Consider the following 24,829-nt stretch of genomic DNA (forward strand, 5'->3'; position numbering starts at 1 on the left):
ATAATACAGCAGAAAATCAAGATGACCTTAGGTATGGCAATGACTTTTTAAAATACAAAACCGAGGTACAATCCATGAAAGAAAGAACTGATAAGCTAGACTTCATTAAAATTAAAAACTTCTGCCTTCTGCTCTGTGAAAGATGCTGTCAAGGGAATGAAAAGACAAGACTGGGAGAAAATACATGCAAAAGACATGCCGATAAAGGATTGTTATCCAAAATACACAAGAGTTTTATTTGTCAATTTAACAAATTATTTCATATAATAATAAACAATAAGCTTATTATTGTATTACTTAATAAAGTTTAAATATTCATTATTTCCAGAATCTATGAAGAACACTTAAAATTCAATAGAAGCAAACAAACAATCTAACTAAAAAATGAGCTAAAGAACTTAACAGACGCCTCATCAAAGAAGACACACAGTGGCAAATACACATATAAAAAGATGCTTCACATCAGAGATCATCAGGGAAATACAAATTAAAGCATCATGAGATACCACTACACACCAATTAGAATGGCTAAGAGCAATGACAACACCAAATGTTGACAAGAATATGGAGCAACATATCCATTTCTGGTGGGAATGCAAAATGGTAGAGACTCTTTGGAAGACAGCTTGGCAGTTTCTTACAAAACTAAACTTACTTTTACCATATGATCTAGCAATTGTACTCCTTGTTATTTACCCAAAGGGGTTGGACATACACATCACAAAACCTTCACAAAGATCTTTATAGTAACTTTAACGATAATTGCCAAACCTTGGAATAACCAAGATGTCCTTCAGTAGGTGAATAAACAGTGATATATCCAGACAATAGAATATTATTCAGCTCTAAAAAGAAATGGAGGGGTTTTTTTCACCTTACAGAGGAAATCTTGAATCACTCACTGTTAGATTCAGAGGACACTGATCTTCTCTTTCCATACATATTTTTGCTTTTTATTTTTTACTTCTTCTAATAGGACACATGGCACATAAAAAACATACAATACATGCTTAATGAAGATAACATATTTTTAAAGACAGAGTAAAAGTGGGAAGATTATGTAAATGAATATAGCATCCTTAGACAACTAATGCCTACTTCAATGCTCCAACAGCTCTTAGTTTTTAATGTCACTGGGAAGACAGGCGATCTTACTTGCTATGTACATTAGCTTTCTAATAGTCTGCTCAGTGACACACTGATTTTTTTTCCCTTAAACATCTAACTGCATAACTCTGCTATCATTCCTCCTGGAATACCACTGCTACTTAAAATTTCAAAAACTCAATTATGATCACTGATCTTTAATAATAAAGACACCAGCCTACTCATTGACTTGACACCTTAATGACTAAGAGTACAAAGTCTCGAAAACTAGACTACATAAAATATATTTAAAGAAGGTAAGCACATAGGAGCTTTTGTTTAATCTTGATGAAATCAATTCCTTTCAGAATAAATAAAAACCTAACTCTGAAATCATTAAAACTTTTAATTACTACAGACCTTACACAGACCAAAAACCCATTTAAATGCATATTATATGTATTATCTTAAGAAATTCAGAGTTTGGAATTATTTTAAATTAATAATGTATAACAGAAAATTTTGCTTACCTATTTATATAATAAAAAACAATTCAATGATGATTAAAATATCCAAAACCCAAAATCCTGTGTTTGATTAACAACATCTTAGAATATTTTGGCTCTCTTCATTGTAAAAAGGTTGTATATGCTGGGCACAGTGGCTCATGCTTGTAATTCCAGCACTTTGGAAGGCCAGGGCAAAAGAAGTGCCTGAGCCCAGAAGTTCAAGACAAGCTTGAGCAGCAACATGATGAGATACTGTCTCTACAATAAATCAAAAAATTAGTTGGGTATGATGGCATGAACCAGCTACTTGGAAGGCTGAGGCAGAAGGATCACCTGAGCCCAGCTGGTCGATGCTGCGGTAGCCATGAGTGTGCCACCACACTCCAGGCTGGGCGACAGAGTGAGAATCGGACTCAAAAAATAAAAATAAAAGAAAACGAGACTGTATAAAATGCATTAATTTTTTTCTTTTACCAAAAAGAACTCAATACTTCAAAAATTGCATAATCCCACATACTGAGACAGTAATTTTTTTAAATCTCTGCACTCCAGTTAGAAATACAGCATTTACAACATCTACAATACATTTAAAACTGAGTTCAAAAGCAGGCTAAAAAAAAAAAAAAAAACCAGTGTATTCATTTTTTTTCTGTAATATGTAATAAGTATCTTTCATGCAATAATACATCTCATGAAAGACAAACTATATTTTGTAGAAAGATAACCAACTTAAAAAAATGTTATCTATAACTTAGTAAAAATTGTAAATCCAAGTCTTTCACAATTACATTCCTGGTGTAATTCTGGAGCACAGCCCAGAAAGCTACTGCTGAGCCCAAGCTCCAGTTACAATAATCAAAATCGAGTTCTTGCAACTTGGGGGAAAATACCATTTTTAAGAAAATCTTCAAGTTTTCTCTTAAACATATAAATGCACACAGCCTTTCCTTTACCATAAAGAAAACTAAGCCAAAAACATGATGTAAGAATTAAACTATGTTACTTGTCAACCATGAACCTAAATAAAGCTGCTCCAGTAAAGAATATAAATTATGCTAGAGGCTTGTTTATGTAAGAAGCACACAAATAAAACCTGGAGGCCCCAGATGACTTCAGTCTGGAAATAAATGTATACATACAGTTGGAAGAATCACGTTGTCACCCCATCCCTGCCACTTTTTCCAGGGCAAAGCCCCAAGAACATCCCCGGTCTTGGGAAACACCAGGACTATTATTTCCAAAGTCCCTGAGCACCAAATTCAATTGTAGTTTTCCATAATGGCATCAATACAAAAATTCACCAAATTCACACAGAGGCTTAAAAATACACCCGCAACAAAATGTTTACAACCCAGAACTCAATCAAATACAACTCATTATAACCATAAAAATAACAACAGAAATAAAGGTGCATCCTTCTATTTATTTCCTAAAAAATCAGTTCAGTGACTATATAAGCCTGATTTCCATAGAAACTTATGTAAATTGGTTGCCTGAAATACTTCTAGGAGTTATACTAAAAGAAACAAAATAGAAGTCACAGAAGATAAGATTAAGATTAGGAAAACAAGGCAATAGCTAAATGCAAGAAAAAAATACCACTTTCTGTCCACTAAAATTTTTTTCCTCCTCTTGATCATGGCACAAAATATGTTTCTTCTCTTGATGGCTTCTGGAGAAAAGTATCTCAGGGCTATGTTTCAGAATGTTAAGGCCATTAAATAATATGACACCTCAAAATAAGCTGACCAGAAACATTCCCTTGTGTATTTATACTATTTTAGCATTTTGGATGGAACAAGCATCTGTCCCAGCTACCTGTTTGATGTCTATTAACCACTTCACTGTTTTTCTCCTACCATATCAGGAAAAAAAACCCCCAACATTATTCCTACTTAATGTGTAGAACTGGAAATACTTTTAACAATTTGATAATTAGACTATTCAGTGTTTAAACATACGTAAAAAGTTATTAGAAAATATAAGCAGCCGGGCTCGGTGGCTCAGCCTGTAATCCCGTGCCTTTGGGAGGCTGAGGTGAGTGGATTGCCTGAGCCCGCGGGTTCGCGACCCGCCTGGGCAGCGAGACCTCATCTCTACAATAAATCAAAAAATCAGCCGGGCGTGGTGGCGCATGCCTGTAATTCCGGCTACTCGGAAGGCTGAGGTGGAAGGATCGCCGGAGCCCAGCGGGTCGAGGCTGCGGTGGCCGGTAGCAGTCACTGCACTCCAGTCTGGGCGACAGAGTGAGACTCCAACTCAAAAAAAAAAAAAGAAAAAAAGGAAATATAAGCAAGCCAGACGTGGCGGCTCACACCTGTAATCCCAGCACTTTGGGAGGCCAAAGTAAAAGGACTGTTTGAGCCCAGGAGTATAAGACTAGCCTGGGCAACATAGCATGACCTAGTCTCTACAAAAAAAACTAAAAAATTGGTGGCATACATCTGTAGTATCAGCTATTCGAGAGGCTGATGGGAAAGGATAACCTGAGCCCAGGATGTCAAGGCTGCAGTGAGTCATGACTCTGGCACTGTGCTCCTGCAAGATGCCTCTGTCACTTGCACTCCAACCTGGGTGATAGAGGAAGACCCCAACTTGAAAAAAAGAGAGAGAATGAAAGAAAAGAAAGAGAAAAATATAAGCATTAACTACAGTTTACCAATTCTTAAAATACACATTTTATAACCAAAATTTTAAACCAGAGATGTAAAACTATTTTATGGCTATAGCAAAAAATAAATACAAAGTTAAAATGAATATTTTGCTGGGAGGAGTGGCTTACACCCATAATCATAGCACTTTGGGAGGCTGAGGCAAGAGGATTGCTTGTACCCAGAAGTTCAAGACCAGCCTGGGCAACATAGCAAAACCTCATCTCTCAAAATAAAATAAATTAGTTAGCTGGACTTGGTGGCTCAGCCTGTAATCCCAGCACCTTGGGAGGCTGAGGCATGTGGATAGCCTGAGCCCTCAGGTTCGAGACCAACCCAGGCAACTTGGCGAGATCTCATCTCTACAATAAATCAAAAACTAGCCAGGCGTGTTAGGACACGCCTGTAGTTCCCGCTACTTGGAAGGCTGAGGCGGAAGGATCACCGGAGCCTAGCAGGTTGACACTGGAGTGGCCATGAGTGTCCCCCAACACTCCAGCCTGTACAACAGAGTGAGACTCCAACTAAAAAAAAAAAAAAGAAAAGAAAAATTAGTCAGGTGTGGTGGTACACACCAAATAGTCCCAGCTACTCTGTAGGCTGAGGAGGAAGGATCACCTATCCCAGGAAGCTGAGGCTGCAGTGAGCCATGATCGTGCCACTGCACTCCAGTTTGAGTAACAGAGTGAGATCCCAACTCAAAAAAAAAGAGAATACTTTGATCCTTCTTGGACATGAAAAAGCTTGATTAATTTAATCTGCCCTCATGGAATCTCCATCACCACCATGCAGGGGCTGGCTTGACAATGATAGGGATAGTTTTACATTGTGGGATATTCCCACAAGTTAAATATTTTAGTTATCTTGGTTGATGAGAGCCACTGATGTTAAAAAAAATCTTTCTAAAATACAAGTCTACATTCTTTCTTCGGTAAATACAGTGTATTAAGTATAATTAACTATCGTCAAAGATTCAGGATACTTTATCGCCTCAGGTTTTTTAAAAATAAATTTCACTTTCCATTTACAATGTTCCAGCCCTAGATACTGAAAATGTAACAGATGAGACTCAACCTATACTAGCCCCGGATTATATCCTTAAATTGGTTTCTTTAACTTGTATTTTAAGACAAAACACTGCCACCATGTTAATGTATATTTATGATTTAGTCTCCCCTTTAAATAAAAATCTGATTAAAAGATTTGATTAGAAATATCAGTTGATACTGGCGTTGTTGTTACTAATTCTTTCAACAAAAGATATAATTGTTAATTAATTTATTCAACAAATATTTACTTAGTTTCTACTCTTGATCAGGCTTTATCTCCCTAGTGGGGAAAAACAACTGTTTAATGTCATAATTGCAAATGTCCACATGAAATAATATAAGGATAGAAGCCTAAGAAAGGACGAAGAGGCAGTATATCAAGATGGCTAATACCTGGAAATCGGACAAGAAGAAAGACAATAACCAGCCTGGCCACTTACTAGTAGTATGTTCCTGGGCAAATTACTTACCTGCCAAAATCTCAACTCCTTGCTTTGTAATATGAGATTGAACTATCAACCTTAGTCCTAGAAAACTGAAGAAAATAGAGTACAAAAAAATAAATGAGAAGAGGCAATAAAAGGAAAATGTAAATATTAAAGTAGAGAAATAAACTCAAAATACATCAACTTCATATTCTTGTTTGTGTCCTTTAATAGCTGACAGGCTATGTAGTTAACAATTCTGAACCTGAAATTCAGTCAAGCCAGGCTCGGTGGCTCAGCCTGTAATCACGTGCCTTGGGAGGCTGAGGTGAGTGGATTGCCTGAGCCCGTGGGTTCGAGACTTCCTAGGGCAACTTGTTGAGACCTCATCTCTACAATAAATCAAAAAATTAGCTGGGTGTAGTAGCACGCGCCTGTAGTTCCAGCTACTTGGAAGGCTGAATGGAAGGATCACTGGAGCCCAGCAGGTCGAGGCTGCGGTGGCCGGGAGTGGCCACTGCACTCCAGTCTGGGCGACGGAGTGAGACTCCAACTCAAAAAAAAAAAAAAAGAAACAGAAATTCAGTCAAATCCCTATACAAGTTCAAATTCCACACACTAGTATTTATCCCTCTCATAAACACAATTTTGTTTTGTTTTATTTTTCCACTAAACTCCTTGTGAGTAGGATCCATGTTTGATGTATATTTGGATCAACGCAACCCTTGACAAAACACAGGGCAGATAGGAAAAATTTAATACTTATTCAATGACTATCTGCACGTGGGCAGTTTGAAATTAGATCCAGACATATTTTTTCATGTATAAAAGCAGGTACTTGGTGAGAACACTACTAGCCTTATAATTCATGATCCCACAGATGTTGCCTCACTGAAGCATTTCTTTCATTGGAGGTGGGAGCTCCCCAGGAATGAGAATTATTTAGTGTCAGAAAGGGGAGAAACAATTGAGACATCTTGTGGCATTTGGTGGCAGGCATGCCCAAATGCAAAAGCAGATATTCCTGACTGACATCACAACCAGCACAGAACAAGTAATTGTTAATGAGAAATGTATTAGTTTGCAAATTTATGTGTAATTTTTTGAATTTGTGGTTATAGGAGTGAGAAACATGATTTTTATATCTAATTATATGTTTTCATAATGGTACATATTTATGTGACATTGCAATATATTTAAATCAATAGAAATTCGTAAGAATTATTTTATTAGAGATTCAGACAGTATTCAATTTTGAGAAAAACTGTCCCAAACACTGCTCATGAACACACATAGGCAGAACTAGAAACAGGTAAGGGCAAAGGACATTCCTAGAAAGAGGAACAACTAACAAAGGATATCAAGATAAGAAAGCAAGGAACAAGCTCAGGGAGTGGCAATGGATAGCCATGGGAAACATGGAAATGCAGGGTGAAAGTCAACCAGAGGCTCTTGAATATCATGCTAATAAACAGAGCAATACTCTGTGACAAACCAGAACTACTGAAGACTCCTGAGTAGTTACTAATAAGATCAGAGCCATCATTCTGGAGAACAGATACAGACTGAAGGGCCAACGTGTGTAGGCAGGAAGACCAGGTAGGAGGATAATACAACAGACTAATTTATGTTGATACTGGAAAAAAGAGGTTGATGAATAAGGCAATGCAAATGAAGAGTAAACAGGACTTAAGAAATAGCCAGATGTGAAAGCACATGAAAAGATACCAAAATTGATATGAATTAGCCTACAATAACAAAATTTTTATTTATTTATGAAATATTTCAATCATACAAAAATATCTAGGAAATAAAATAATAAACATCTGTGGGGTCAACATCCGGCTTAAGAATTAAAACATCACAACCCCAGATGTCCTTTTTTGATCCCCTTACCTCTCTCCCTCCTCAGAGGTACTCAGCACTCTTAATTTGATGTTTATCCTCTCCCTGCATTTCTTTACATTGCTCCTATATATGTTTGTACTGATAAGCACACAGTATAGTTCTGAGGATTTTTTAACTTTATATAAATATGTCACAGAGTATATCATTTTACAAACTGTATATTTAACTTGCTGTTATTGAGAGTCATCATAATTCACTTTATCTGTATTTTGTTTGTACAGTTCTAACATAATAGTTCATTTTCAGTAGATACCTGCATTTATTTTCTCAATTCTGGTCATGTATTCATTTATCCTGAAGATGAATAATTTAGTTATTTCCAAATTTTGCTATTACCAACAATGTTGCAGTAAATATTTTTCTTGATACATGTACAATACAATACTTTCTCTGGGGTCTTCTACCTAGGAGTGAGGGAGGTTATTGGGCCCAAAAGTATGTGTATCTTTATTAAGTACTGGTACAGCTTTACCAAAAATGGTTTTACCAACTGACACCCCCACCAACAGTATATTAAAGTTTTCCAAGTCAACATTTAGTACTGTCTGGTTCTGATGAGTGTAACATGGCATCTCATTTTAATTTGCACTTCCATAATAGGTGAGGCATGTTATATGTTTGCCCTACTTTGTTTGTGGTATGTACATCTTCAATGTCAATATGAATTAATCAATCTTGTAGAATGTAGTTTGCATTTTTTCTTATTTAAAAAATCATCCTCTATGTCTGATGAAAAAGCTCTTAGGTTATACAAACTCAAGGCTTATGAAATTAAGTGACTTTAAAAATGCCTCGTTAAAACCACTCAAGGCAGAGTTATATGTGCTATCCATTTAAACAATTCTAAAATGTATTTAACATAAAAATAAAACAAGCTATCGACGTCAAAGTATAACAAAATCAAGGCATATAAGTAGAGTAAAAGATAAATATCCAAAGTATTACAGGACAGGTTTGAGTGAATCTCAAAATGGACTACATGAACTTCTTTAGAAAATAAAGTCCTTCAACTACTCCTCAGCAAATCCAAAATTGCAGATTAAAGTAATAATGTGAAGTCATTTCTACCCATCAACTTAGTACAGATAATTACAAGAACACTTCATGCTGATGAATGTGAGGTGAGACACAGCAGTCTCACATATCTCCTATAGGGACAGAAACTGGAACATTTGGGAAAAGCAATTTACCTATACACATCATAAGCCTAAAAACAACTTACAATTTTTAACCCAGTAATTAAGGGAGTAATCAGTAATACAGGCAATAGATATATGCATAAAATATGATCATCACAGCATAATACATGATTGTAAAACTGCAAGACCTCAGTGTTCAACTTTAATGTGATTAAGTAAATTATGGCAAGTCTATAAAATGGATTATTACGTAGCCACTAAACTTAGAATTTGCAGAAAATGTTTAATGGTTAGTAACAAAAAAAGGGCTCATCTGCATATATAGTATGACATCAACCATTCAAAATACACAGAGAAAAGAAACTCTCTCAGAAGCTTTTTTTTCCCTAAATGTTCACAGTATACACATAATATTTAATATTTAATTAGAAAAGCTGCATTTAAAAATAATACTAGAACAAGGGAGCAACACCTATGTTTTCTTCCTATAATAATATACTGGTGCTGCATATAACTCAGGATATTCATATTACATTGAGATATTAGTTAGTAATATCCCACATCAGTATCAAGACTGAACACTCCAAAATGTGAGATACAATTAACAGATATGTCATCGTAGACAGAAGAGCTTAATAAAAAGCTTTTTATTTGTTTTTTAAAAGACAATAAAAACACCATTTTCTGATACTGGACATATGAAGGATTGGGAAGTAGTAGCATAGCTTTGTTTCTTTATCAGTTGACAGCCCTTTCCTTCTTTGGCTTTGCTGAGAAGTGGGCACAGTTGACACTGAACTGCAACCCTCAACCACAACTGCCTAGACCAGAGAGGAGTACCCAGTCTTAACCTGCCAATGTCTAGGACTCCATACACCCTGAGGAAAAAAAGCAGAGATGGGTAGATCAGATTTATGTTTGGGGGCTTGGGGGAAACTAAGAATTTGAGGCAGTGAATAGTGTGAACTGAACTTAGTGGTCATAAACTGAGCGAACCAGAAGGCTGAATGGAAATAATCAAGGCAGGGCCATGCAGCACCAGAGTCAAGAGCACCAGTGCTGGTGCCTGGTCAAGCAGCTTGAAACGGTCTCAGCCCTGGATTTCTTCTGAGTCTTCTGTATAGTAACACCCCCTTTGCTAGAACTAGTTTGAGGAGTCTCTCTTCCTAGCATGTAAAAAGCCCTACCTAAATTCACAAGTGTTCTTCACACATCATGCCATATATTTACCATATCTACCAACACAGATGCCAATATATTATAAGAGAATTTATTATAAGAGGATGATATATAAACATTAAATATAAAATTAGAGAAACAGAGATAGCCAGAAAATGAAGAAAAATGGTTTGTAAATATTTTATGCCCAAGAAAGTTGTAAAGTCTCTATATTGAAATAACAACAGTAGATTACATTACAGCATGAGGCAATCTTGGATCTATTTCATATAATTCATTACTAGTAGTAGAAATGTAATCAGAGGACAACTATACTAATAGAAGTGCTCTTGCTGAATGCTTCCATATAAGGTACTCACATATCAAGTTTTAGAAATTTAAATAGCTAAACTCTGAAAATGCCAAGATGTAGATTATGGTATATTCACTATGCTTTTTCAATTACAGATTATGTATATGAGAATATATTACATGTAAGTTATACCTCTATATTTTTACTTCAATAGTTCTATCTAATAGGCCAGCTAAATTGGTTGTAAACTTATTCACATAATATTTAATAAAACTATCATATATCTAAATACCTAATTCTAATTTTCAGAAATACAGATAGGCCTTTATGTTAAATCATTTCTAGAATACAACTACATAATTCTAAGATATTACAATTCAATTCAACTTATTTCCCTGTGCATAAAAACCCATTTGAGAAATTCTTCAGCATTTTAAAACTTATATTTAGAAGCAATTAAGCTGCTTATCTGACAGATGCATTCAAATGCTTCAATTTTCTAAGATTTTTGGTTTTGCTTTTTAACTTCAAAACAGTATTTGCTCACTCTTGGACACAAGTATCCACATATACCCCAATACAATTTAAAATCTACACAACTCTACAAATTATAAAGCATTACTCCTGATTCTCCAAAGGGAGTTACTATTAAGATCTCATTAAGAGTTTTATACTTTTTAGAATTACTTTTCATACTACTTATGTTTAAAATTAGAGCTTAAATTATTCAGATGTGATTGTTAAGTTTACAATAGACTACATTTGTTGGTTAATGACATTTCAGGAAATTAGTTCTAAAATTACAAGCATCACAATGTGCACATATAAATTACCATGAAGTCCATTAGTTTTAGGCCTGAAAGCTTTGGAATAATTTTTGGCAAAAACTAATAAAATTAAACCTAACCTATAAAGTGCAATCACCCAAAACAAAGTAAGATGATTTACTAAAAAAGCATACTAAGACAAAAGAGGGAAATAATCCACACCCATTTTTGTATTTAAACTTATAACTAGACAGCCCAAAATGACCATATTGCTTCACCTAATGGTAAAATGTTTAAAGAATGTTTTCTCTACTTTACTATATCACCTTCCCAAAGATTATTCAATCTGCAGATATCTAGAAAATGCAGGACTCAGAGGTGGTGTTCTACAAAGATTTGTTGAATGAATTTACACATTTCATAAGAACCATATGTCATAACTAACCTCAACAAAGCCCAACCAGCAAATGATATGATGAAATCAGAAGCTACAGAACACATGCTATTTTTAATCACAACATATTTCTCATTTTCTAATTACTTATCACTAAATATTAATGTGAGGGGAAGTTCTGAGATCAGAATTCCCTTGTAAAAACAATAAAAATTATGTTATATGTACCTATATATTAGGAGAACTAAAGTTATACAAAAATAGAATGATCATTTCCTTTAAGTACACTGCTTAAAGTACAAGCCTTATCAGAGTTTGCAACTGTCTCAGTCGGTTAGGGCTGCTATAAAAGAATACTGTAACTTGGTGGCTTAAACTAACATTTATTTCTCACAGTTCTGGAGGCTGGAAATCTGATCAGGGTGCCTTGGTAAATGTATGCAGAAAGCTCCTGTGCCACTTTTTTTTTTTCTTAAATAAGGACACAATTCCATCAAGAAGGCCAAACCCTCATGACCCAATCTAACCCTAAATATCTCCCCAAATCCCCATCTACAAATATGATCACACCAGGGATTAGGATTTCAACAAATGAATTTTGGAGAACACAAACATTCAGTCCACAACAGCAATCATCTTTTATTTTACTTCTGACAAAGGAATTTCATCACAAACACTGCCAGATTAAAACAGTCAGAAAAACATTATTATAGGGACACTTTTAACCTGACCCAAATAATCATATCATCAAAAGAAGAAATCCACTTTAAAGATTCTTGCCAAAGACACAGAAGATTCATTATCACTAATTATAGATTTTGGTCACTCCTCAGGAAGTACATGTTTCCATGAAAGATAACACCAAATGGTTTTTCTCAAAATGTACTACTAAAACAAGGCTCTAGATTAACATTACAAGTTTAACTATAGAACAACAGTAAATGTGATAGGCATTTCATATGTGTATGTAGATACATGTGAATATATAAAACATAATGAGGGCTTACTTCATGCAAGGCACTGTTTTTAACACTTTACTGAAAAAGCAATAGGAAGTTTTATAAATGTGGCAAAGACTTGATAAGATCTGAACATGCTTATGAAATGGATAAATGGAAAAGAGTCAGAAAAATAGCCTCCCCTAGGACCTTTCTTCTCAAAGTATGAACTGGACTGTGGATCAGCAATATAGGCATCCCCTGGGAACTTGTGAGAAATGCAGAATCTCAAGCCCCACCCCAGACCTACTGGATGAGAATCTGCATTTTAAAAGATTTCAAATAATTTCTAAACATATTAGGTTTAAGGAGAACAGCTCCAGAAAAATATAGTCAGCACATGTGGTACAGCAAGGACATACAATAGGAACAATTGTGAAAATAAAAACAAACAAACAAACCAACCCTTAACTTCAGAGCAAAACAATAGAAAATGTCATATGAGAAGTATTTTGAAAATTATTTTTAAAAATGAATAAGTAAAATTATGAACGTGCTTTTTTTCTCTTTTGCATCTACACAAATAATGGGAGAAGAGGCAGACAAGGGTGTCACCCAGACAGAAGTGAAGGAGTACATGAGGCTAACTTTCCCAGGTATTCCATGGCAAAGCCTACAAGGTAGGAGCAAAAAGACAGTAGCAATTGTGGAAGAGAGAAAAGAGAGGCAGATCTCTATATTCAACTCCTGTATGGGCCACAGTTCCAAAGGTCATTTTTTCACAGAAGATGAAGAGATTGCTAAAAGCAGAGGGGCCTACTTAGGATAAGAAAGTCTCCTAGGCAGCCATACATCCAAGCAGTGGGTGGAGAAGTGCCCTAAGCAGAAGGAATGCTTGAGCTCATCTCTCCCCACCGTAGCACCGCTGTGGAATGAATGAAACGCAATCTTCCTCATGCTTGAGATGACAAGGGAAAGCAGAGCATTGAAATAGCTAAAAGATTGACTACCATGGCCTGACTCTGCAGCAAAGGCTGCCTGGGAAAAACAGACTGGGAGGGCTACAGCATCACAAGAATAATGAGAACTGCAGCCAACTCAGGGCGTACTGGATTCACACAGAAAAATTCACCACTTAATAAATGCTTGCAGTTAAAAAGTACAGGAGGAAACAATCTACCATGAGATACAGTCAAGACACCACAAATAGATGAACCTCAAGAACTTCAAATAATATATTTTTTACAGACTATGAAATAGGTATGGTATAATGAAAGTGACTTTGAAGTAGGATAAGAAACATTGTGTGTGTGTGTGTGTGTGTGTGTGTGTGTGTGTGTGATTTTTACTTTATTTTATTATAAAGATGTGGGGTACAAGTCAGGATTAGGTACATAAGTAATGATTGTGCAGGTGAAGTTTGGGCCTCCAGCTAATCCTCACTTCCCCTGGTTTAGGATCAGGTACACTTTATGTTGAAGAAACATTTTTAAAAGAAAAATTAGAAATAGTTTCCAGAAATAAAATGTCACTATTAAAATTAAAAACTCAATATGTCAAGAGGCAGATTAGGTTATTACATACTCAACAAAATAAGCCTACAAAATACCTAAGTAGCACAAAACAATGAAGAGATAAAAACCAGAAAGAGATTAAATGGAAGTTAGAATGAAAAGCCCAACTCACATATAGAAGGAACTCCAGAAGAAAAGAACAGACACAAGACACTACCTCTTTAAAAACTATATAGACAGATGTGGTTACGTGTCTATTTCTCAGTACTTCCATATTAATGAAAAAGTCTATAATTTAATGTAAAAAGTAATTTAAAGAATGACTAGAAAGTGAAAAAGTAAAAACAGATGCTGCCTAATAGTCTGGAAAGTTTAAATGACAAAAATAAGAGGTTAAAAACTATGTAAGGGGTGTATGAATAGTTTCACTTAGATTTTATGACTTTTTTTTTTTTCTTTCTGAATTGGAGTCACTCTGTCGTCCAGGCTGGAATGCAGTGGCATGATCATGGCTCACCACAGTCTCGACCCCTGGAGTTCAGACGATTCTTCCACCTCAGCTTTCCAGGCAGCTGGGAATACAGGTGTACCACCATACCTTGCTTCTTTTTTGTTTTTTGTTTTCTGTTTTTTTTTTTGTAGAGATGAGGTCTCACTATGTTCCCTAGGCCAGTCTCGAACTCCTAGGCTCAAGCAATCCTTTTTGTCTCAGCCTCTCAAAGTGCTAGGATTATAGGTGCAAGTCACCAGCCCTGCCCAGATTTTATTACTTTTAATGCTAGGCATGACTTGAAACCAAGACAGAGGAGTCTTTAAAGCAGTGTGAAGATGCTAGAGAGAATTGGGTGAATAGAACAAGTTGCTGGAAGCAAGAAAGGATGAATGAGCAGGGGCAGATGCAGAGTGCTGGTCCTGAATCAGGAAAGCACCATCTCAGTGGTTCCAGCAGCTTTACTGACCAGTATTAATTTCTACAATAACAAAACCCTTGCAAATATTTCTTGATCTGATTGCTGATCACATTGATGGGCTCAGTTTGTGAAAACTTAAATAAGCTACCATATATGGGCCAACTTTAAATAGTACAGAAATAAATATAATTCTTGAAATTAGATTAACTTCGGAACCATTAACTCATATAGGAAGGAAGTTTTCTTCTAACTCCTTGTATATTATATTAATCTTAACTACAAGTTTACTTACAAGCTGCATATCTCTTAAATACCATGAAGAACAAATTAGTAAGCCTTAAGAACAAGCTGCCAAATAAGACGAATGTGCCCAAACAAGAAAAATATATAATATAGATTAGATTAATTATTAGAAAAAATTCTGGACTACACCTTAGAAAGGCAAAGTAAACAGGAGGAGTTCTAGACAATTCAAGGCAAAGACTTAAGGAACTCCTATTACAATTTAATAAAATGCACTAATACTATCACTGATTCAATGCTTCATTGTTTCTATATCAAGGTTACTGGCACTTTTCAAAAAATGCGTCTCCTAAAGGTAAATTCATGGCAATCCTGTAGTTATATTTGAGTCAGTAGTGCAGAGAGTTTCAGAAAGATGTTATTTTTTATTAATCTATTTTTTTGAGTTGGAGTCTCACTCTGTTGCCCAGGCTAGAGTGCAATATATGATCACGGCTCACTTAAACCTCGACTTCCTGGGCTCAGATGACTCTCCAGCATCAGCTCCCAAAAAGCTGGAACTACGGGCATGTGCTGCCATGCCCCGCTAATTTTTAAATTTTTTGTAGAGATGAGGTCTTGCTATGTTGCCTAAGCTAGTCTCAAACTCCTTGGCTCAACTGATCCTCCCATTTTGGTCTCCCAAAGTGCTGAGATGACAAGCATGAGCCAGCTAGCCCAGCCCCAGAAAAATTTTAAACTTTGTGGAAAGTAGTCATAAACTCCTCTGAGAAACAACACAACCTTTTGAATCAACTCAAGTAATGTTCCATAATTTACACTAACCACTTTATTTTTGAGAAAAATAAAAGTCTCCAAGAAATTATCCCATTCATTACAGAAATCCATAACAAAATGAAAAGAAAATTACTTTTAAATCATGTAAAAAGCCTTCCAATTACTTAAAATTCATTCTCCATAGAATCCTTAATGTAGCACAGATATTTACCCAGTCTAGACCCAGGGAGGAGACTGTTAACAGAAATCCAAGTGCCACAAAGAAGGTATGGTGGGTTCAGAAACTAGTATTTTAAGTTGATTTTATACTTCTTGAGGTCATATACCCTTGCTAAGTCAGCAAGGACTTAATGTGTATGACCATAAATGGATGAAACTGCATGGGGCATCTGATCCCACAGAGTCTCTAAGGTATTTATAATAACAGCTTACACTTATTAAGAACTTATGCACCAGGTACTATTCTAAGTACTTCAGATGCATTAGCTTACTTTGTCCCTAGCCCTATGAGGTAGATATATTTGTTAACTGGCATTTATAGAAAAAAAGAAAACTAAACTAAAGCTTAAAGAATTTAGATAATGTGCCCAAGGTCTCATAGGAAACATTTTGCCCCCAGAGTTCTAGGTCAACTGACTTTTCCTATCTGAGAGTCTCCTACAGAGCTAAATAAACCTTGGAGGGATAAAATTTCGTATACATGGAGAATGTAAGAAAACTAAACTCAAAGATAGCAAAGTTTCTTGTAAATTGTAAGTTTCTATATAACACAAAGCTTACTGCCAATTAGAATTAAATAGTAATCCCAGAAATACATGAAAGAAATTGACAGATTTATAAGCACTTGCTTTATAACCGCATGCTTCTCAGTAATTTCTGAGAAGCATGCTACCTCTACCTCCAAGTTCAACAATGAAGCCGCCAATACTGATGCTCACTTCCCCTACCTAGCATCTATTACTCTTCTTTTTCTTCCCCATTTGCCATTATGAGGAATATTTAAAATACATTTTTTTTCCTAATTATCTTAGGTTCTTGGTAAAACTGAAGCATAACTTGACACCAAAAGCACAGAACACTTTTTTTTTTTTTTTTTTTTACAAAAGTCATCAGTAATAATTCTCATTACATCAGGACAGGCAACATATAAAGAACCAGCTGGTAGTAAGCCTCTAAGAACCCTGCTGGCTCCAGAAGGTCAAACTACTCAGAATCACATCATCCTGTGTGAAATATGTAGTTTCGAGAATATATTAATTGCCTTGTAGTATTACTGTATACATTTTAAGAAAACAGTAAAATAACATGCGAAGTAGCAATACAACAATAATTTTAAAAACAAAGTATCTAAAATATACAAATAGGAAAATCACATTTCACTCTACCACTTAATTTACCAATAGTCCCAATATTTTTGTGATCATGCAACAAGAATTTGGTTCCACAAATTAATTTAAATGTTAGAATTGCCTTAGAAATCACAGAAGATTTTAGTTACTCTAAACCAGCAAAATATAAAAAAGATAAATGGGAATAAATTGGGCCAAGATTCATTCAAATTACCCGAGGCACAAGAAAAGTCTATCAATTTTTCCCTTTAAAGGAGTATCAGTCAAAACTAATGTCAGTAACTTATCCATTCATGTAACCAACATTTACGAAAAAGTTACTATGCACCATTCCATCAGGTAATGAACAAGTCTGACAAGATTCACGCTCTGATGAGGCCAACTCGATAGAGGCATCAGGCAATAAAATTAATGCACAAGATAATTTCAATATGGTATAACGCGTAAGGGAGCAGAAGAAAGACTAATTTAGACTGGATGATCAGGAAAAACTTCAATGAAAAGGAGGCAAAGGAAGAAAAGTCTTATTCTTTCACATTATGACTTGAGTAAAACACCCAAGATTCAATACGAAGTGCCAGAAACTTGTGTTTTTAAGTGTCACCATGATAGTAGTTACATAAATTATGAAGGACTAAAGAATACAAAATTGCAGTCATCATGTGTCCCCTAAAGTAATATATATCAGTGAAGACACCTGGAAGTGAGTGCTACTATAACAAATACCTAAAACTGCAGAAACGTTTTAAGAATTGGGTAATGGGCAGAGGCTGAAAGAATTTTGAGGAACATGAAATAAAAAGCATAGATTTGTTTTGGCAAAACCATTAGTAGAAATACGATATTAATGTCTCTCAGATGTAAGTGAGGAACATGGTAGAGAAAACATGAATCAAATTAAAAAAATGAAATTATCATGAACATACCACTGATAGATAAATGAACTTTAAATGTGCTGCTTGTAAGAATTTAATGGAAAAGTGGAACATGTTATAACACTAGAAACTAGAAAAAGGAGGATTCTTGTAATACAGAGAAAAAAAGCTTAGCTGAATTATGTCCAGCAGTTATGTGGAAAGCAGATGTCATAAGCTATGAACTTGACTACTTAGATGAGACTTCTAAGCAAAGTGTTGAAGGTGAGAACTGTTTTCTTTTTTGCTGGTTATAATAAAATGGGAGAGGAAGAAAATAAATTAAGAGAATACAAAATAAAACAACGCTGTCAGGTCACCATAATTCTACAGGCAAGAAACAGACTGACAAAACTACTCAGCGGCTAACATGCTATCTTTCATTATAAAGGAAATATGACTACAAGGGTGAAGTCCAATGCCCAAAAGCAGAGCACAGAGTCACAGAGGACTATTCCCAGGTCTTGAAACTCCTAACGGCATCTTGGAAGTGCTCTATACTAATGACTCATTTTTCTCTTTCCATATGAAAACCTATGCTTGTCCCGCCATTAGAATTCTGGGAGTAGACAACCTGTTTTCTAGTTTCACAGGTCCATAAATAGAAAGGAATTTTCTCCCAGAATGGATTACACCCAGAATCTCACCCGTTGCTGAGTGAGATCACAAGATTTGGATGAGCTTTTGGAATCTGAGTTGTTGTTCTGGGTTGAGGCATTTGGAGATGTTGGGTAGGGTGAATGCATTTTGCATGCAAGATGTATGCAAATCTTTGGGAGCCAGAGGGTGGACTATGGTAGGCAGACAATAACAGCTTCCAAAAAAACACATGTCCCCTGGAAACTGTGAACATTACCTTACATGACAAAAGGTACTCTGCAGATATGATTAAGTTAAGGGTCTTGAAGGCAGAACAGTTAAACTGGTTTATGTAGATGGGCCCAATGGAATCACAATGGTCCTTATAAGTGATAAAAAAAGATAGACAGGAGAGTGAAATCACATGAGAAAGACTCTACCAGCTATAGTTGACTTTGAAGATGGAGAACGCACCATCAGCCAATGAAAACAGGTGGCCTCCAGACTGGGTATGAAAAAGGCAAGGGAATGGATTCTCCCCTTCTACAGAAGAAGAGAAGCTCTGCCAACATCCAGACTTTAGCCCAGTGGAAGCCCCTTTTGGACTTACGACCTCCAGAACTGTATGATAAATTATGCATAATAATCATTTTTATATTTTTGCTCTATTTCTGTTGTTTTAAATTAGCATTTAACAAGTTAAGACAGAAAGCATCCTAAGTACTACAAGATTAGATACAGCTAACCTTAATTCATAGAGCTCAAATGCCATCTGGGATCTGAACTTCACCAATGTCATACTCTGCATAGTCACACATTGGGTAACTGCATGCCAAAGCATGTGACAGAGAAATATGTGACCTAAAAATGTAACCAGTACATACAGGTCTTCCCACACGAATTTCTTGTATCTTGATTTCTCCACAGTCGTGAAAAACGTATATTAAAATAAAAATTAAGACTGTGATTGGATACTCAATTTTTGTTTAAAAAATTACAGCAATCTTTTTCAGATTTAAAGAACATCGACTAAATTCTGCAAGAAAGGCACTATATTTCCTATCACTTATAAATTTAATAAAACTCATACTCTTTATTTATGATGAAAGAAGATCAAAAATAAAGATCAGAAGAAGAGATCTACCTTTACAAAAAATTTTGTTAAAGGAATAACAACATAATTGCAACATAGCTGACCCTCCTCTAATGAACAGCTATGGTCATTTTTTGAACTTTATGTAATTTATCCAACAATATAATGACCGTGAAAAGCTCTTATAAATATATATAAAAAGAACTTAAACCAGACAATTTAATCTTAGATGGCATGTATTTATTTTGGTCACCATATACTGTATTCCTTTTTTGTTTACATTGTTTGATTACGTAGTTATTTACTCCCATCAATATTGAAAATGGCAGATTACAAGGTTTATACTCCAGCAAGATAATAATTTTACAAAATTAAGAATGCATTTCACACATGACAAAGTAGAAAAGTTGTTAGAAATACAAAGACAACTTACAAAGATTCTGCCCTCAAGGGCTCACAGCAGTAGGAAAACAGGCAGGACATAAGGCGAAACAACAGTAGAAACCAAGTGCAAATATGCTTTAACATATGCCAACTGTTTCTGTTTGAAGGAGATGGGTGCCCTGAGGAAAAGAGTATAAGAATAGAGGGAAGTTAAGTTTAAAAGACAGATTTTATTCTGCAGGAAATGGAGAAGTAAACAAAGGTTTTTGAGCAAGGATGACATCTATGGTAGAAGTAGCAGGCTAGAGGAAAGACAAGAAACAGGAAAGCCTATTGGAATTAGAATGCTGGAGGCAGGGAAGTATTTGAAATATTAAAATGAGAATCAAAAAATCAGAAGATACAAAAAAGCCAGCATTTTCTTTTTTTCTCTCTCTTTTTTTTTTTTTTTTTTTCCGAGTTGGAGTCTCACTCTGTCACCCAGACTGGAGTGCAGTGGCCGCTCCCGGCCACCGCAGCCTTGACCTGCTTGGGCTCTGGCGACCCTTCCGCCTCAGCCTTCCATGTAGCTGGAACTACAGGCGCACACTACCACGCCTGGCTGATTTTTTGATTTATTGTAGAGATGAGCTCTCGCTGCCCAGGTGGGTCTTGAACCCGCGGGCTCAGGCAATCCACTCACCTCAGTCTCCCAAAGGCGCGGGATTATAGGCTGAGCCACCGAGCCCGGCTAAAAGCCAGCATTTTCAAAACATACTTTTATGCAACTTGTGGCTTCTAGTAAAGTAGCTGATAATACAAGGTAGATCAGTGAGAGAGAAGAACACAAACCATGTTGAAACACTAGGTTCATCTATTCAAGGTAATGGTTGACATGTAAGATCCTGATTCAATTCTAAGAAGATAGCTAAAGCTATGCAAAATCAGGAGTCCTGCAGTGCCAGAATTTCTCAACTAGGGAAGTCACAGGACAAGTTCAAAGGGAGTGAAGAAGATTAATAATGTAGCATCTCAAATAGATGGTTTGTGGTAGCAATAGAAAAATAACCACCAAACAGAAGGCCAGTCTCTCACCTCACTTTCACTCAAAGCTGTAATATCTAAACAAAGCTGGAAAAGGAGATAAGGGAATAGATTTGTGTTTGCCGGGAGGCGGGGAAGGAGTGGAAGGAAGGGTAGTGAGGCAGAATAAACGAAAACATAGCTGAGCTTTGGAATAAAATAATTTAGGAACAATTCGTTCATGATAATTTTAGTTTTATATAATCTAACCCCTTATGTCTTCAATATATAATAAAAAATTAGTAAGTACCAGTAGTATAATCTTACTAAAATACCACCTAAGCCTAATTTGATACAGCCCTTAAAAGGATAATAAATTAAAACATTCTCAAAGATATAACAGTAAAAGACATTTTCCCTGCAACAATTATATATATATATAAGAGAACTTTCATTGTTACTTATTTCATTAAAGTAAGATTCTCCATTCAGAGTAATTATCCTAATATTAAAGGCTGAAAACTAAGCCTAAAGGACTTAAACCACCCAAACTCTGACCTAATTTCCTTATGGCCAATGATTAGACTAGGTTCTCTCATTTAAAGGTCTAACTGATGACTCAGGATGGTGAAATACCTCTGATTTAAATCATGTAGACTCCAAACTAAAATCCTTACTAATAATGTACAAGTCTCATACCTGAATCTTTCAGCCCAGATACTTCAAAAGACAAAACATCTCTTAAGAAAAAAATGCAATAAAATATTTAATATACTGTCTTAAATGTACTTTAAAGATTTTATGCCTTAAATTAAAAAAAAAACTTTTTAACATAGAAAATAAAATAAGTAAAGAGGAAGAAGACCTGATATAAATGGATGTGACACTGGTTATAGGTTACCTAGAAACTGTTTTACATTTTTAGTTGATTCTGTTGCCATGTTTTAGATGGAATGATTTCACTGAGTTGCTTACACATATGCTTTAAATATCCAAAAAGGAACCAAAGGTCACAATTCACTGCTAAAGTCAAATTAGGGAAAAAAATGTTTTCAAACATTCCAAGAATTGAGATTTATGAAATAAGTAAGACAGCATTCTGTTTATAGGAGCGAGGGTGCTGGAACTCTGGGCAAAAGGGTAGAGTAGAGTGGGGGAAAGACAGATGAGGAGGAGTACTGGGCCAACAAGAAAGCCAGCACTGTAGCAGAATTTCCACAGAGGAAAGAGAGATAGGAGAAGCAAAAAACAGAAGCTAGGAAAGACAGCCAAAGAAATTCAGTTATCTAAGAATTTTTAAAAACCATTCTCAAACCTTTCTAATGTTACTGGTATGCAGAAACAAAAATTTCACCATTTCCTCTGAAAATCAGAACTCTTTTCTCATAACTCACTAGAGATGGTTGCAGAGATTTAACTTTTGGTCCTATATTACACGTTCAACTCTATTTACTATTAATTTAGAAAAATGGTTCCCAACTTCAGTTAAGTTTTGCTCCAGATGATGTCTGGCAATGTCCGGAGAATTTTCGAGGGTCAGAGGCTGGGGATACTAGCACCTGACTAGTAGAGACCAGTGATGTTGCTGAACATTCTACAATGCACAAGATAGCCTGCACAACAAAGAATTATCCAGCCCAAAATGCCAACTGTGCTAAGGTTAAGAAACCCTAATATCTTCTGAATATAAGCAAAAGTCTACTCCTGGGACCTGTATTCTAGTCCATCTCCCTCAAATAGTCATCTAATTAAAGGATAAACACCACCACCAGAGGATTTGTTTTTCAATTGCTTTAAACATGGTGGATGTTTGGCTCCAACTAAGTCACACAGAAATGCACTGAAATAATGTATCAGAGAAAAAGTGCAAAAACTGCAGGAAAAGAACTTTTTAATCCCCCTTTTATGTCTCAAGCACATTCAATTCACAAGATGAGTGGTGTCTACATGGCCACCTATCAGGTTGTGTCTCTTCTGGGCTCAGTACGCTAAAAATACAGACCTCATCAAAATGCAATGTGTCTTACTAATGTGAAAAACCTTAAGGCGAATAGTATTAAGGTGAATAGTATTAATGGAGAAAGATTTATGTTGGGGGCTGGAGGATGAAGAAAGCCACCCAGGTTTTTAAAATGCAAAGTTATTGCACAGTTTCCTGCAAAATGACTCAGATCATTATTACTTTTAGTCATGCCAAGTTTGCAGCTAAGCCCACTAGTAATGGAGAAAAAAAAAGCTCACCATTTTTTCTGCAGTTATTAAGCCAATGAAACAGAAGCTTATTGAAAACAGGTTTGTGCGATATTTCTTTTATTATAACTGTTACAAAAATAAAGGCAATCGCGGGAAGAGCAAATGAAGATTCTGGGGGCAATCTCTGATCTACCTAACACCTAAATACCTACAGAGAGGGGGAGGAAAACACGCGAACAAAAGGAGATCCGAACTCGTAAAAATCGTAACACTGAGCATCTTCCTAAAGCTTTCCTCCGTCAAAACCTCGGGTTACGCTTTTTATCTGCTTCCCTTCAAACAACTGGAAGAGACCTCCACGTTGCGTTTCACGAAAAGGCCAGTCCTGAGCACGGATACAACAAGCCTGGCGAGTGCCTGGCCAATCTCATTCACCAGGACCCGCGGCGGCGAGAGCGAGCCCGGCTGTCTCGCGTGCCCCTGTCGCTCTTGTCACAGAGGTTTCCTCCACTCGAGCGCCTGCCTTCCCTACTACTACAGCAAGCCTACCCCCCGCCCAACCCCAGCCCCGACGCGAGGGGTTCCTATGCCCCACGAAAACACGAAGCCTCCAGCGCAGCCCGTGTCCCCGCGCAGGATAAATGCCATCCGTGCTCCCTTGACACTTCTGGAGTCGCCATAGGAAGTTAACAGGGAAGACCCCTCGGCCCACAGAGTGCCCACAAAAGGAGCGCTGATGTCCCCCAAGAACCCCAGCGCCAAAGGACACCACCCCATACGAAGGGATTCCGGGGGGTGGGGACGCTTTTATTTCCTCGTCGCCAATGCCCCCTTCATCTATCCAGGGCTGAGCTAAACTTCAAAGAAAAGGGCGTACTCGCTCCTCAGCTCCCCTCGCCCCCCTGCCGGGTCCCCCCGAACGAAGGGACGCGCCCGCCCCGCCGCGAGGAGTTGCCACCCGCCGGGGTGGAGGGAGGAAGGCGGCCCGGGAGAGGAGGGCCCGCCTGGGCTCAGCACCGCACACGCCACGCTCTCGCTCGGAAGCCCGCCCGGGCGCCACCCCACGCGCCTTCGGCCGCTGCCGCACGGTCCCTCCGGGGTCCAAAACGTGGAGGGCCGCGCAGCAGCCGCCGCGCCCCCCCGACCCCGGGAAGCCGGGCCGCCCGCCCGCCGGTCCTCACCCAGCAGCAGCAGCTTGACCTCGCGCGCCGCCTTCTCGCCATCCTCGCGGAGGTTCCGGTCGATCATCTTGCTCCGCTCCACCGCCGCCTTGTCCTCGGCGCTCAGCGTGCAGCCCATGGTGCCCGGAGCGAGAGCCCGCCGCTCCCTCCGCGCTCGTGCAGCCGCGAGCACAGGTGAACGCTTCCTCTCCCGGGCGGGCGTTCCGACACCTCCCGACGTGGGCCACGCCGCCCCCACCGCTTCCCCAGCGGAGTCCGGGGAAACGCCGTCCGCACGGGAGCCCGCAGCGCCGGGCGCCTGTTTCCCACCGCCGAGCCCAGCTCCGGGCGCCGCTCAGCGCCCCCCGCCCCG

At 37.4% G+C, this 24,829-nt stretch overlaps 1 protein-coding gene across 1 annotated transcript in view; it reads right to left on the reverse strand.

Moving 5' to 3' along the window:
* The window catches only part of GNAI1 (G protein subunit alpha i1), an 89,335-nt gene that overhangs the window by 63,945 nt on the left and 561 nt on the right, over positions 1-24,829 (reverse strand). Inside the window, exon 2 of the mRNA XM_008062476.2 lies at positions 24,478-24,717. Within this exon, the coding sequence (XP_008060667.1) occupies positions 24,478-24,595 (118 nt within the window). The 5' untranslated portion in view covers positions 24,596-24,717. The remainder of the gene's footprint in view (positions 1-24,477; positions 24,718-24,829) is intronic.

The sequence above is a fragment of the Carlito syrichta genome, unplaced genomic scaffold (genome assembly GCF_000164805.1).
Source record: "Carlito syrichta isolate Samal-C Ts95f unplaced genomic scaffold, Tarsius_syrichta-2.0.1 Scaffold305719, whole genome shotgun sequence".
Lineage (NCBI taxonomy): Eukaryota > Metazoa > Chordata > Mammalia > Primates > Tarsiidae > Carlito > Carlito syrichta.